This window comes from Lissotriton vulgaris, chromosome 1_1, assembly GCF_964263255.1.
Source record: "Lissotriton vulgaris chromosome 1_1, aLisVul1.2, whole genome shotgun sequence".
NCBI lineage: Eukaryota > Metazoa > Chordata > Amphibia > Caudata > Salamandridae > Lissotriton > Lissotriton vulgaris.
The window spans coordinates 1,019,638,200-1,019,654,073 of NC_141685.1; the positions used below are offsets into that span (position 1 = coordinate 1,019,638,200).

At 43.4% G+C, this 15,874-nt stretch overlaps 1 protein-coding gene across 3 annotated transcripts in view; it reads right to left on the reverse strand.

Annotated features, from left to right (window-relative positions):
- Window positions 1-15,874, reverse strand: part of DNM2 (dynamin 2) — a 799,525-nt gene that overhangs the window by 559,486 nt on the left and 224,165 nt on the right. For all 3 annotated transcript variants that reach the window (XM_086961600.1, XM_086961585.1, XM_086961594.1), the window contains exons 3-4: window positions 10,842-10,991; window positions 9,495-9,698 (exon numbers count right to left, since the gene is read on the reverse strand). In XM_086961600.1, coding sequence (XP_086817726.1) covers window positions 9,495-9,698; window positions 10,842-10,991 — 354 coding nt within the window. The remainder of the gene's footprint in view (window positions 1-9,494; window positions 9,699-10,841; window positions 10,992-15,874) is intronic.

A 15,874-nucleotide genomic window follows, 5' to 3' on the forward strand; every position in this document is an offset into this window, starting at 1 on the left:
TGAGATGGAAGCCTTTGCTGCCATAGCAGGCTTCAAGATGAATATGGGGAAATCGGCGGCCCTTGACGTCTCGCTCACCACGGCCACCAGGACTGACTTGCAGAGGCGGTTTCCCATGCACTGGTCTAAAGACTTGGTGCCCTACCTGGGCATTCTTCTGGCTCCCACGCTACCCGCTATGGTGACTGCGAACTACACTGCCCTAGGTTCGAAAATTAAGGAGGAACTGGGCCGCTGGAGCAAGGGCACGTTGTCCTGGCTAGGCAGAATTGCCACGGTAAAAATGACAATCTTGCAGCAGGCGCTCTACCTGTTTCGCGCCCTGCCGCTGCAGCCCCCGAAAGGATGGCTGCTGCAGATTCAGGCGGACATTGCGCGATTCATATGGCAGGGCCGTAAACCTAGACTCAAGAGGGCCTTGGCTACCCTGGCACCTGAGGCAGGGGGACTGGGAATACCGGACCTCCGTAAATATTTTCAGGCGGCACAGCTAAGGTATCTGGTAGAGTGGAGCAAATGGGAGACCGACAAACACTGGCTTTTTCAAGACCAGGCAGTGGCGGGCCGGACCCTGCAGGAAGTGCCCTTTTTGCGACGGACACATCGCCCTCCCAATTTATATGCATCTTACATCACACAGGTTCCCATGAGGGTGTGGGACGCCACGAACTTGACTCATTCACTTACCACCTTCCCTTCTCCGTTCACGCCATTGATCGATAACCCAGAGTTTCACCCTGGCACGGAACCGGGGGCTTTTGCACACTGGCGGGCTGCGGGATGCAGAGGACTTTTTCATCTATATGGCCCAGATGGCATTATTCCGTTCCCAGAGTTCAGGAAAGAATATCAGTTGCCGGAAATGGAACGGTTGCACTATATGCAGGTGCGCCATTGGGCGCTGCAGCCACAGATACGGGAGTCGGCAGATCGGAAGCTCCTTCCATATGAGAAATGGCTTATAACACGCACCTCAGACAAGAAACTTATTTCAGACTTGTACAAATTTTTGCAGCCCTCCCCTTTTGACCTCTATAACCCTGGTAGGGAACGATGGGAAAGAGAACTGGGGAGATCCTTAAGCCGTAAGGAATGGGACAGCATTGCCTATAGGGCTCGACACTCCGCATATCACACTGGGCTTACGGAAACATTTACAAAAGTGTCCACATACTGGTATTACACGCCTCAGAGATTGCATGAGATGAATCGCAACATCGACGCCACTTGCTGGCGAGCATGCAGGCAAATGGGCACCCTCACTCATGTTTTATGGGAATGCCCGATGCTATCCCTTTACTGGAAAGAGGTCCTAGACATGATTGACTCCAACTTTGATATTGAATTGCCCCGCTTTCCAGCATATGTCCTGCTGGGCTTACCCAACGGGCTGATGTATCCTCTGAGGTCTCGTAGAGGGAGGCAAATTGCGATAGCATTGGATTCTGCTGTACAAAATATACTTATTCATTGGCGCACCACCACACTCCCCTCCACCACAGGGTGGTTGCATAGATTATGGCATGTCCTGGGAATGGAAAAATTGTCGCTTATGGTGGCGGGAGAGGTGGAGCAATTTAATGAGCTGTGGCAACCGTTTCACTCATTGCTTGTAGGGGAATTTACAGAGCTTACATGCCCCAGATATCTCCGCCTGTTGAGGTTGACTACATTAGCAGATTCGGATGGCCTACGTGCCTAGACAAGAGAGAACTGGGGAGGGAGGAGCGGTTTAGGGGAGGAGGGCGGGTAATGTTCTGAGGCACTGGACGGGGCAAGAGGGTGGGGACATGGTTGGGTTTGGGGATGCAGGGAAGTTGGGGGGGGTTTGTTCACTTTGGAGCGCCTTGTTGTAGCATACGCACCAGCCATCACATTTGGATGTACGCTACTCTTTACAGGACCCTAACGCGCTGGTGCGCTATTATATGATTGTATCGGACGCTTTGCTCCTTTGTGTCGACTGTTTGTTTTCCTTTTCATTTTGTGAATGCTCAATAAAATGCTTTAAACCTAAAACAACACTATTTCCCAGGGCGAAGAAATATTTCTGAGAAGAAAAAACTTTGAGGCCTTCTAGGAAATCTTCAGTTGAAGAAAATGCCAGAGCAGTACATTTGCAGTAAGCAGTAACTGAGTCTAATGTAGCATCAATGTAAATTGAAAGGAGATTTAGAAAAGTATAAAAGGCAGAGAAAGTGGACCCAAGAACTTTCCAGGAAGAAATGGACGTACCATCTCTTCCTGGCAAGTTCTTGGGCTCATGCTCTCTAAACAACAGATGTAAAACCACTTGCACGTGATGGCATACAAACAGCTAGTTAGAAGGATGATTTCTCCTTCAGGATGCTCATAGAGTTGTCTGGAAGGTTATCAAGCTTTTACCTTAGGCATTCAGGAGCCAGACGTTCAAACTCAGAAATGAAGAAGTTTTCCTGATGTCTTGGTTCGAATATGCAGTATGTCTCTTATGAGAAAAGACGGACAGGTGAAGATACAGATACTGCCACCTACAGGACCAGTATGGACGATGAAACTCATCCTCAACTTGAACTGCAGGTATATGGATAGAACTTTTGGAAGGAGCGCAGATGAGGGAAAGACTTAAAGAAATACTGTTAATGTCTAAAAAGGGGTTTCCCAAAGGATAAAGGCTCTATGAACATGCAGATGTGGTCCTGGCATTTTTCTGTGGTGAGTAAGCCTTTTTCTGGGGTACCCCATGAGTAGAAGACGTCAGAGAGGACTTGGTCTTAATGCACAATTGTGCTACTCTTGAGTTCTGAAGTATATGAAGATGAGACCATGATGCAGATAATACTTGTCAAATGCCAACGCCATACTATTTGAACTTCCCTTGCGAGCACTTTGGATCTCATACCACCCCAATGTTCAGCTAGTGCATTTACAGTTGTGTTATATGTCTGAAGAAAAGAGTCAGTTCTTATGGCTGGGAGGAGGAACTCACACATGTTGATCCAATACAATTGTTCTATCAATGATCATTTAACCTTGGTAACACATGTTCAATTCAAGCCCTTAAACTCACTAAAGAAGGGTCGGTCATGATGGTATTACGTCAAGGGGGTTGTTGCAAAAGAACCTTCCCGCTACATATTTCTGTCTTGCAGACCACCCAGGAGGGCTGCATGATTCAATCAATCAATCAGGGTTGATGAACTCACCTGTGAGGGTCTCAAGGCGCTGCGGGGGATGGGGCACCTCCGTAGAGTGCTTTGGTCATCCGAAGAGCAAAGTCTTGAGCTCCTTCCTGAACAGGGGCAATGTCGGAGATTGCCAGAGGTGATCAGTAGGGTGTTCTAGGCCTAGGCTGCGAGGTAGGAGAAGGACTTTCCTCCCGTTCTAGTTTAGCTGATACGAGGGACTTCGAACACAGATAGCTGAGCTTATCGGAGATGTCTTTTGGGTGTGTGGAAGGAGAGGCGACTGTTCAGGCATGAGGGTTCGGTTTTGTGAAGGGCCTTGTATGCGTCGGTGAGGAGTTTGAAGGTTATTCTTCTTTCGACTGGAAGCCGGTGGAGACGACACAGGTGTTTGGTGATGTGTTTGGCGATGTGGGGTGCTAAGGATAAGTCTGGCTGCTGCGTTCTGGTCAGTCTGGAGTTTGCGAAGGATCGCTTTCGAAAAGGAAAGCACTGCCGTAGACCAGTCTGCTGCTGATGAGTGCATGTGGGACTGTTTTTCTGGATTCGGTTGGGATCCATCTGAACATTTTTCAGAGCATGTGGAGGATGTTGAAGCAGGTCGAGGATACGGTGTTGATCTGGCAGTTCATTGTGAGCGATGAGTCCGTCGGGGTTGGGTGATTTCCGAGTGCCACCAGGAGTCATTCCAAGCGGAGGGGTGAAGCCAAGAATGAGGACTTTGAGTTGAGTTTCAGGTAGCTGTTCTTCATCTTGGTGGCAACTGCTTTCATCCCTTCTTGGAAGCTGTGTTTAGTGAGGTTGGGTTAGTTGGTGAGTGAGAGGATCAGCTGGGTGTTGTCGGCGTAAGAGACGATGTTGATCCCATGGTACCTGATGATGGTTGTGAGAAGGGCCATGTAGATGTTGAAGATGATGAAGATTTGAATCCAATGTTGTTCAAGGCACTCCTGTAGAGACTTCATGTGGAGCCTGGAATTTGGACTTCTCTGACTCTCTGTGGCCAATGAGACAAGATGACATTAGCATTGGGAGAATAAAAGTCTCTCCTCTGAAGGAAACCGTTTTGCATTTACCGAATCCAGGGTTACTCCTAAGAAATGAATGGTTTTATACTGGTTTGAGCATGGACCACTATGTTGATCTAAAGATCCATCTGCAAGTCATGTGATAATTTTTCTTCGACTAGGTAGTTGTCTAGGTATGGGTAGATTAAACTTTCTTTGTGACGACGAAAGAATGAGACTACTGTCATGATCTTACACAATTCACAAGGAACCAACTTCAGCCTGAACAGGAAGAATGTGTTTTGATAATGATTTGTGGTAATCTTGATTCTCAGGAAGTGTCTATGACTTGTACTGGAGATGAGAAAATACACAACCTAAAGATTTAGGACACACACCAGTCCCCCTTAGTGTAGTTGTTGGAAGATTAGATAAACTGCCAACTTTCAGAGTGCCAGGCATGGTATCAGCAAAGGAGGGGGGAAATTGTCATTCATCATTCAATGCCCAAATGGGGACCATAACTTGACTTTATGGGGTCTCAAGGAACTGGTGATTGTGTTCTGACTCTCCACCTAGATACGAGCCGCCAACTATAAACACGGCGCTCCGCGTTGATTATTTTCTACCTCCAAGCCCCCCCCCCCATTAAGCCTGCACGCGATCAAAGCCCCTCACGCGGCTCACCGTCACTTCGAGTCTTATTAATAATTATTCACTTTAATAGTGACCGCTGTGCGAGTTTGTTCGCAATGTTCTTCTCACCATCCTTGGCTTGCAATTACGACAAATTTTCAGTACATCACAGAACTGTTAAATTACGTGTATAATGACCGCTGTGAATAGTTGCTTGTAGGCAACCTCGCCACTAATGCTGCCACCGCCATGGTTCTGGCATGAAAGGTCACGCGGCTCGCATTATGCAGAATTGATCGTCCGTTTATCAGATAATAATGTACTGCAAATTACTGCCTGTACTGCTTGTTGAAATGTGCTTTTGGATTTTCGCAACCTGCATGCCATTCCTTCTAACCCACACGGCGCTGGCACTACGGCCTTACATATCGTTAAACCACCACTCGTTCCCAACTACCATCGTCCTCATGAATTACCTGCTCAATGCACCTTACCTCCTTCTTTCCTAAACACGGCACGAAGCATTATTCACCGTTTTAAACAAACTAATGCAGTTGAACCGGTTAACCATCCTGACTCCTGCGCCCTCCGCCTTTTATGTAGATTCTAGAACTCTATTTATTTCCACATACAGTATGCGGTATTCGCCCTCACTCACCTGCACCCCCACCTGCCAATGTATCGCATAGAGCCACCTATGTCCTCATCTGGAGGTGCAGGCTGCGTTGTCACCCTTATTCCTTGACTTTTATGCTATGCTTCCTAATTTCTGCAATCTTGTATTTTCCTCCCAAACTCCTTCCCCAGGCATATGAGGCTTCTAATTATTAGGTATAATATCTATGTCCTGATGATGATCCACGTATTTCCATGCTGGATCGAAACGCCATCGACAATTTGAAACACCTTATACACTCAAACCTTGTTTGTACTTAAATTGTAAAGGTGTATAATGAGATTTGTTGCTTTTTGACATTGCTTACTTCTCAAGTACAACAAACCGTAAAGCTTTACCTAAAGCCCCCTGTTTGTCGTTCTCCCCTGCTTTGTATTGTTTTCCATGTGTTAAGTAGGGCACAGGCTTGTGTCCCACTTCTTGTATTGTTGTGTGAAAATTTTCTGTATTTCCTAAAAGTAAATATCAGACCTCTGACCGGCTGGACATGTCGACTCAATATAGTAACGACTGAGTCTATATTCATTGGTCTAATATTCTCCACTGTCCACCGCAAGGTCACAGAATGTTACACTCGGTTTTTCTGAGATCTCCTGAATGTCTAGGTTAAATCAGATACAACAACGTTGTTAACAGAGATTGGCTTTAGCAATGTACTGATGGTCAAACGAAGTGGGGAGGGGCTGGGGTTGTTCCACTTAGTCTTTATCTATCACTGTAATCTTTTTACAACAGATACACCGTAGGTTTTTTTGTCAACTGCCTATTTCGAAACGGTCTAGAATTGCTAGCTGAAATTAAGTCTGAGGGAAACAGAATAACATCTTTCCTGACTGGCCCTTCAGTTGCTATGGAAGAGAAGGGAGTTACCCATGTTCCTTTATTAAATAGGACTGTATAGACACAGGAGAGTGCCTGACGATTTTGCCCCATAGGTGAACTCCCTGCCGAAATATCCTGTATGGCACCTTCCTACAGATATTGAACTCATTTATAGTGTTACTCTGAAACGGACATCAAACAAAAAAGTGATCATCCTTTTTCCACATCTTGTCGCCACATAAAAAAACGGACAAAAAATGCAGAAATTCTCAGAGAAAACCATTAGGTGGAAAAACATATGCAGACAATGAAAAAATGGGTACCTCAAAAAAAAAAAGTCTGGAAAGTCAAGATAATGTCCTTCAAAGTCGTTGGAGTAAAAAGAAAAGGAAAACGGAGTAATCAGTCCAATAAAAAAAATTGTGACTAAAAAAATTCTGAACCTTTCACAAGTGCTGATATAGTCAATTGTTTATGAATATTAATATGAATCAATGACTGAGAAATAAATTATTAGAAGTTTTGGGCACAAGCAAAGTATTTCTTCTAAGCATTTTCTTTTCTTTTTGACATAAAACAGGTTTCTTGAGAGGCCGCCTTTTTGGGACTTCAAGTTTCGTCATTGAGAGACTCCTGGTTAGCAAGCATATTGGTTCCAATGGGGTTAAAAGTTCCAATGAATTAGTAACTAGCAGTACATAGGGCATATGACATGACAATTTTCAAGGGTGCAGAATGTTTCGTCTTAACGATGCCTTTGAAAACGAAACATCTCACACTATTGATGACCGAAACAAGAGAAGGGAGCTCAGGTGAACAGCGGAATGGAAGGAAGAAAAATGCATTGTAGATTTCTGGTGTGGCAGGGTAAGACACTGGTCTAATCGCATACCATGCTTTCTGCCACAGGACTGAACAGAGAGCAGGAGTACATGAAGCCTAAAATTATACAACAGAAATAGCTCATGTTTTGAACTCCTCGTCTGGTTCTGTTTTTTTTCTCAATGTTGATAGGCAAGCACAGTCTACCAAGACATTTTTTCCAATGCAAAATAGGATGGGTAGCAGCAGTTCTTGTCTGACAACTGACTTGCCTAGACTTTAAAGGTCACCATTTCGCACTTCCCCTTCAGGATTCGGAAAGAAGCTGTAGTTAATTAGAAACGAGAACGCAGCTAAATCTTCAAAGGGTCGTCCGCTCTGTCAATCCACCTCCACTGTGGCCCTTCCACAGCTCTACCAATACATATACTATACTTTTTTCTTTTTTTTAACCAACGCACTACACTTTTGACCTATACAAAGCTCAGTCAAATTGACTCCATTTTGAGCATTACACTGCTGTCAATGCAGCTTACTTTTAAACTCCCATATACTAGGGGAAGCCTCATTCCTATATATATGGCATGTTCTGGTGACGAATCCCTACTTACTACCAGTTAGTGCACAGGTATCCTAGACATCCATGTAAGTGGAACCCTACACTCTGTAGATTAGGCATCATAAAACAACAGAGAAGCATGAAAATGCAAGCACTGGTTTCCTATGCTGGGATTACTTTTAGGGAAACAATGGGTGGAAATAAACTGGATCAGGTGAAGGTCGGGGGCAAACAAGGGGTCCTGGGAATGGGATCCAATGTGGGACCTCAAGATGGATAAGAAGGAGAGGGAGGATATACTTCTATAGACCACAATGATACAGATGATGACAGAGAAAGGAGCAAGATGATGCCCCCAGTGGGGTGACAGACCAGATGGATATAGAGGGGCAGGATGCCCAATACCCAGAGCGTGGGAGCGTATAGGGGCCTGAGGGGCTTCAGCGTGAGTGCAACGCATAGTGGTGCATCAGGGTCTTTAACAATCCCAAATATGGTCAAGCTATTACGTTGGGGTGATGATCCGTCCCTAGGAGAATGCCATAACTTACTGGTCCAATCAAATCTAGTGCTATGTTTGTATTTTTGAACATAACACCATCTACACAGTGAGATGTTCATGTAAGCCCTAGGTTAAATAATGTGTGTGTGTAACGGTTATACTTTTATATATTGTTAAAAAACAAAAAATCCAAAGCAGCTTCAACACGTGCATGGCCGCAAAGGACCTTTACCCTAAAACCATACAAAGTGCTGTCAACATGCTGCCATTTTGACCCAAACAGCTTTGTCATTGCTCTGAATATACACCGTGGCGTTGGCACAAACATAGCTCTCTGTAAATATATCTCCATTCTGATCATACACCGATTTATCATTTCACCTATATAAAAACACCCACATAAACATTTAGAATTTTAACCCACAAATAGCCCTGCCAACACATCTTGATTTTGAACCAAACATGGCCACCATAAATTACCCTCCATTCTGACCAAGGCACAGCTCTTCCAACGCATCGCGTTTGGACTCATAGACCGCTCTATAAATGCACTCCTTTTTACAAACATGCGTAGCTATATGAAAAGTCCTCCATTTTGAACATGCAGCTCTCTCAAATTGCTAAAATCGGAACATGTTCTTTCACCTTCTTTCTTCTTGTATTTCAACCACCTTAGAGAACAGATAATGGGCAAGCCAATAGGTGTTAAGAAGTACAATTAAACAGGTTGTCAAGGTTCTTAGTAATTTAAGGGGGTCAATAACTGTACTACTCGAAAAGTACCTCCCTGGTCACGTGGTGTGGCAGACCAAGAAGGCGGTGTCTTGCAAGGTCTCTTGCATGATACCAATGCTACTACCTAGCAGTATATTCCATCCTGCTTCCAGAGGCTGGCATTTTAGAATGTGGAAGGAGGAAAAGTTACAGGAAAGACCATCAAACAGCACCTAGCTTGCCGCTGCCATTTTCACCTATTCTGGGACAGGCTCCACCAGCAGAACCCAAAAGTTCCAGACTACAAGTGAAAGTTACAGAAGGGAAAGCCAAGGCCTGCTTACATAAGCTGTGTTTTAGCTTGTTTCCCCAGGTTCGAATCCCCGCCCAGAACATAAAAAAAGAATAATTTAACTACTCATCTACATATGCAGCAGAGACGCAAGATGCACTCATTTATACAAAAAAGACCATGAATAAATAGTGACAAAGTATACAAACACACAACTATACCCTCCACCCTCAGCTCATTTCCGCATAACTGATAACATTTATACCAAGCAAAAGCCAACCTTCGATATGGCAAGCATACCTTGAGGATCCACCTCCTTTGCCAGCTTTAGGGCATCTGAGTTGGCCAGGTCACTGTTGGCTGGGGTGACGGCCAGGATCAGACAGCTCTCACGGTTGATAAACTGAAGGATCATTTCCTTAATCTGGTACTCAATGTCTGCTGGCTGGTCACCCACTGGCACCTTGGTGATACCAGGAAGGTCGATTAGAGTTAGATTCAACACTGCATGGGGTGGGGGAAAAAAATAGAAAGTCACTCAAAAAAACAAAAAAATCAAGATACATAGTGTTCGGGTGCCATAATAAGGTTTTTCTACAAGAGAACTGCAGAATATAATATTTCTGTGATTCACTATGGTTTAGGTGTTGCGCAGACAAATACAGTCCGGTTACATTACCAAACCTAATAAGCACTGGGAAAGCCAATTGGTTTCCGCTATGAGATCCATTAGGTTTTCCGATGTTTTTATCCGTGCTGTAGAGCATTGCCGCCGCTGTGCTGCACGGCTATAAGATAAAGCACACAGGTGCAGCACCTGCATCATTTTGTAGGCATGCACATGTGTTCAACACTCATATGTGCCTACAAAATTACAGGTTTTTTTTTCTTTGTAATAATCAATACGAGCTTGATTATAAAAAGCTGTATGAAAGGTCTTACATTTATTTTTTTTTAAACCAAAAACTGACGAGCGGGTGCGGAACGGGGAGAAGGAACACAGCAGTTGGAGAAGAAAAAACACGAGCGGAAGAACTTGGGACAAAGAGAAGCACAAAGGCAAAAGACAGCAACGTTGAGCGCAGGGGGAGAAGCACATGGGGGTGGGGTGGGGGGGGGGGGGAGAACACCACAAGTGCAGGTTAGGGAGAGAGTGGCATGTGCAAGAGAGAGAAATGTGAAGGAGGGCTTAGAAAAACAAACAAGGAAGACAGCTGGAAAATGCATGCATTCTCATGGAGTGCCTAAATAAAAAGAAACCAGTAGTTTTTCAAAAGAGAGCAGTGAACGCACAGAAGCCAGTCTATCAAAATGGTAAATAAACTATGCTCCATGGGAGAGACAAACAAGATTTACAAGCTGCGACAAGGAAATCCATTGAATAAGAAGCAGGCAAATGAGTGACAGTAAATCCAACCAATGGTAAGCAATGAGCTAGCGTAAGCCCCTGTAAGTTCTTGGTAAACCAACAATGTGCCTTTAGGTACTAGATAGCTGTGCTGTCTGGTAGACTCAATCTCAAAAGATGCCTGCTGCATATCATACCATAGAGGATAAGGCGGCATGCGCCAAAATGTCGGCATTTTTGACAAGGAAGAGTATGACCAAAGATCACGGATCAGAATTTCGGCCTGACACCACACTCACCATGAGGGGAGTAGACACGAAGGTTGATGGGGACGGGGGAGATCCCTTTGTTATTTCCAGTCACCCGGTCAGTCTCTGCCTCGATCTCCTGGCGGACTTCATCAAAGTCTGTAAACTTTTTCGACTTACAATGCAAAAACTCTGCATATTCTACAGGCGAGAAGGAAAGAGAAAAAAAAAAGTAAATAAAAAAAAGTCAACTCGCAGAAAACAACAAATCCCCTTCTGGGGTGTTCCCTAAATGCAGTAATACTATAGGGTTAACACTGTTTGGAGACTCCAGAGTGCTCAAGGCAACTACATGGGTCATGCCACAAGCTGCAATTTACTTTGTTCAACCACTAGTTGAGAGATTTACATCAGAGGGGCTCCAGTTTATTTTTTCATCTCGGACACTGATCAACAAAACCGGGATTTCTAGATTAGGGATTTGAGAATTTGATGCTTTTGTGCAATTCACAAAAGAGGACTTTGTATGAGATGGCCAAATACCAATTCTATTATTCTTTTTTTTTTTTATTGACAAACTAATGAGAAAGACAAAGTAAAATACATACCACAGATAATCGCTGTTTACAAAGCAGTTATAATTAATTCTTAAAACCCGTCATATTTAGAGTTCCTCTTGGTACATAAATAATAGAGAAAATATCTAAAGAACCACCTCTATTCATGTTATTCAAACAGTAAAAAGAACAGGGAAATTACGGCCCCTTAATAACCATCTAAGAAATAGGGGCTTCCAAATAATATTCGATCGTTGGGTAAGCTTTTAAATAAAGTTACCCCATATTTTCTCAAATTTTATTAATGAGCGAATCCCTCTAAGTTTTGCCAAGGCTAGCTCCATAGAATGAATTTCAGTTCAGTTACTAGTGACCACCACTCCGAGCTGTTAGGAGGATAGGGAGAATTCCAAGCTCTAGCTATTGTTCGTTTTGCACAGGATAAAAGGATTGTGACCAGTGCGGGCCGTGATAGAGAAACAGGGTGTATGTCGAGTAATACCAATACTGCAGTAATGGGGGATAGATGGATCTCCTTAATTTCCAAAGCTTTGCTTATTTCCCCCCAAAATGCCTTCAGTGCTGGACATGAAAACAGCATGTGTTCTAAGTCTGCAGCCCTCGCTTGACATTTAGGGCATTTGGTACGTTCGCTATAGGTGTTAAGGGACAACTCTGAGATCACTTCCGGAGTATAATACAACATGCAAGTGGTTCTAAACTGTTGCAACCTTAAGCCTGATGACCGTACCGAATTATTGAGATTAGAGAGAGAGTTGGCAATTTGTTTAGGTGTTATGTTTATAGCCATTTTCCTGCTCCATTTCTCAGCTATATTTATTCAATCATCCTTTTTAACAGCGCTTAGACACCTGTAAGTTTCACTTATTATCGGCTTATTTCTGAGTATAAGCAATTCCATATATCGCAATCTAGGACTTCGTCTATTTTATTTTCCTTATTAGGAAGTCATGTAGTTGTATATGCGTAAATCTCATTGTTTCCGGTAAGCCAAACAGAACTTTAAGTGTGTGGAAATCTAAGAACCCTTGTGTTCCATAGAGATCCCCCAAAACATTTATACCCTGAGCGGACCATCTAAGGGCCACGCCATCATTAAAGATCCCGGGAAGGCCTGGATTCCCCCATAGCTGCAGTTTCGGGTGGTAAAAAGGTCCTACAGAATGCTAATAGTTTAGACATATCCTAACTAAATCCCTGGCGGTCTTGAATTTCACTCTCTTAAAATAGTTGGGGTCACTGACCCGATACAAAAACAAATTAGAATCAGATTTTAACATAAACAAGTGGTGGATAAATAAGTCCTCGCTATTAATTAGAGACCGGAAGCGCCTCACAAATGAAGCCCAAAAATATAGCTTGACGTCGGGAAAGTTAAGACCCCCCTTATCCAAGCAATTTTTTAAAAGCGTCTAGCTGATTAAAAAAAGAATTATTTAATGCAAACGGGATAGAGCGAAAGAGGTACATACATTTTGGTAGCACCTTCATTTTTTTATAGATTGATTCTACCAATTAGATTCAGGGGAAGTCGATGCCATTTTTTTAATTAATAAATAGTGGATTTAATTAATTCGTTATAGTTAATATTATTAATTTCCCGTATTTTAGAAGTGATCTTAACACCTAAATATGTAACGACTTTACAAATCTCTGGAACCTCTGCCACTGGTACATAGTTAACTATAATTTGTGTCTTATTTGTGTTAAGCTTATAGCCCGATAACTTTCCAAACCTACAAGCCTCTACATTAATCCCTTGTAGTGCCTCTATAACATCAAATGAATAAATGGCAATATCATCGGCGTATGCCGTTAATTTCAGTACCTGTGCGCCGGATCTGAAAGATACAATTCGGGGTTGTGCTTGAAGGGCATGCAAAAAAGGCTCCAGTGAGAGGGCAAATAGTAGGGGTGATAAGGGGAAGCCTTGGCGGGTGCCCCGGGAAATGAAAAAATCGGAGGATGTCAGCCCCCATAGCTAATACAGGCTGTGGGGCTATCATACAGTGCATGTATCCCTTTTACGAAGAGCCCTCTAAACCCCATCTTGGTCATAACGTGCCAGAGATAGTCCCACCCCATCTGTCTCAGCCACATCAAATGCAGTTATGGCCATGTTAACGTGAGCTGTAGTGTCTCTCCCAGTCACGAACCCGTGTTGCTGTGGGTTTACTATTTTGGGCATAAGAGGGGCCAATCTGGTTGCTAAAATCTTCGCGAATATTTTTGCGTCCGCATTGATAAGGGAAATAGGCCTGTATGATCCTCTTTCCTCTTTCGGTATGCCCTTTTCAAGAAAGAAAATTATTTTAGCTCTGTTCCACGAATTGGGAGCTTTTCCAGTTAACCCAATAGATTGCATAACTTGTAGCAATAAGGGAAGTAGTTTCTGTAAACATATTTTATATATCTCAAGAGGAATAGTGTCTTCCCCTGCAGCTTTTCCAGTGGGCAGAGAAGCAATAGCCTAACGGAGCTCTAATCCGGTGATAACCTTCGGACAATTGATCTATTTCTGAGGTGTTGCATACGTTTAATACGTTCTCATCCAAATAGTCCCGTATAGTATCTAAGTTTGGAGATGATTCCGGGGTGTACAGAGAGCTATAGTAGTCCAGAAATTGTTTTAATATGTTATTTGGTTGGTCATGTAACATATTTTCAGACCCACAAATATTAGCAATCAGAGTACAAGCTCTATCCTCAGCAACTTTGTATGCTAAAATTTTGCCAATTTTATCCCCTCCCTCATATTGCGCCATTCAAAATTTATGTAGATTGGCGCTGTTTTTTTGGAAGAGTTTTGCCTTTGTATCTGCTTTTAGTTGCCCTAGTTTTAAACCTATCTCAGTTACTGTAGGTAGATTTAGCCGTAAAGCTGCAACAAGCAGTGTTTCTTGTGCTGCAATACTAGAAGTTAGCGACTCGTTGAATTTGCGGAGCTCCGAGTTTTGTCTAAACACATATTCCTGCGTGAAGCCGCGGATACTTGCCTTACACGCATCCCAAACCATGGTGCATACAGTTGAGTTCTGGTTGACTTCTATAAAGTTGATGAGATTACTTGAGTTGTGCTATAAAATCTGAGTCTGAGGCTAGGTATCTAGGAAAAGAAAATGGTCTGGGGCATGTAAAAGCGTGTGTAATGGAAAATGTCATTATTATAGGATTATGGTCCGAGGAGATTCGAGGGCACACCTCCATAGAGCTGGTATTCAGTAAATTATCACTAGCTAAAGCCATATCCAAGCGTGAACAAAGTTTGTGGGGTGCAGAGTAATAAGTGTACCCCGGAGTGTTTGGGTGTATATAGCGCCAGGCATCTTTAATGTTATGAATGCGGCAGATATCCACAATAGATGCTCTGGTTTTGCGCATACACTGGAAGCACCCAGGTCTGGTGGTGTCTTTTTGATAATCCATAATACAGTTAAAATCTCCCATTATAATATGTTCCCCCTCCCAGTCCAATAGTTCTACATTCAGATGGTCAAAGACCCTTGGTTCGTCTCGATTTGAACCTTAAATTGTACATAAGACATATTTATGACTTTCAATGCTTAACTGAGCTATAGCCCATCTACCATCCTTATCATAAGCCGTTTTCAGAATTTCTGCCCTGAATCGTTTGTCCTTAAAGATAGCAACCCCTCTTTTTGAAGCCACATATGTAGAACTAGCTATAATATCAACCCATTTGACACAGCAGTTTTTTTATCCTTATCTGCAATATGTGTTTCAGAAAGTAAAGCAATATGCGGGTTATGTAATCTTAGCTCTTCCAACACAAGGCGTCTGTTGCTCTTGCTATTTAACCCCGCTACGTTCCACGTGAATAATCTTATTTTATACATTCAGAAAAGAAGAGCAAACGAAAAAAAGAACATATTTAACCAAGTAGGATACTCCAGTTTCTAAGCAACACAAAATTAAATATTTCCTCACATTTTATTCCTTACAGCTTGTCTCCTCATCAGGTTGAAAATACAGTTTTTATCGTTTTTACCCCCCCCCCCCCTGCGGAGAACTGAGACCCCCCTCCCTCCTCCCCCCTGCCTCCCACCCACTGAGGCGAGAGCTTCTGCTGCCGCTGTAAAGGCAGCGCCTAGAGTGAAGCGCCTGGTGCAAGCCCTACCCTCCCTCTGATGATACAGCCTGGGCGCAAGAAAAGGAGGAGTTCTAAGGTAAACACAAAAAAAAAGTTGATCACGCCCCCCCAATAGTCTTAAATCTTAATCTCTCTATCTGCTATATCAGCTCTCTGCCCCCTTAGCTACCATGATTATTATGACCTAGCTCCCCTTAAGATTAACTAGTAGCGACTCAGCTTCTTTTATGTCAGAGAAAAAATAAGTATGTCCCCCTTTAATGACCTTAAGTCGAGCAGGTTCCTGGAGGTAAACCTGCCCCCAATAGATTTAAATGGATCAATCAATTTGCGCAGTTGCCACCGTCTGTCCATAGTTGCTTTACAAAGCGGACAAAGAGGGAGAGATTCTCTAT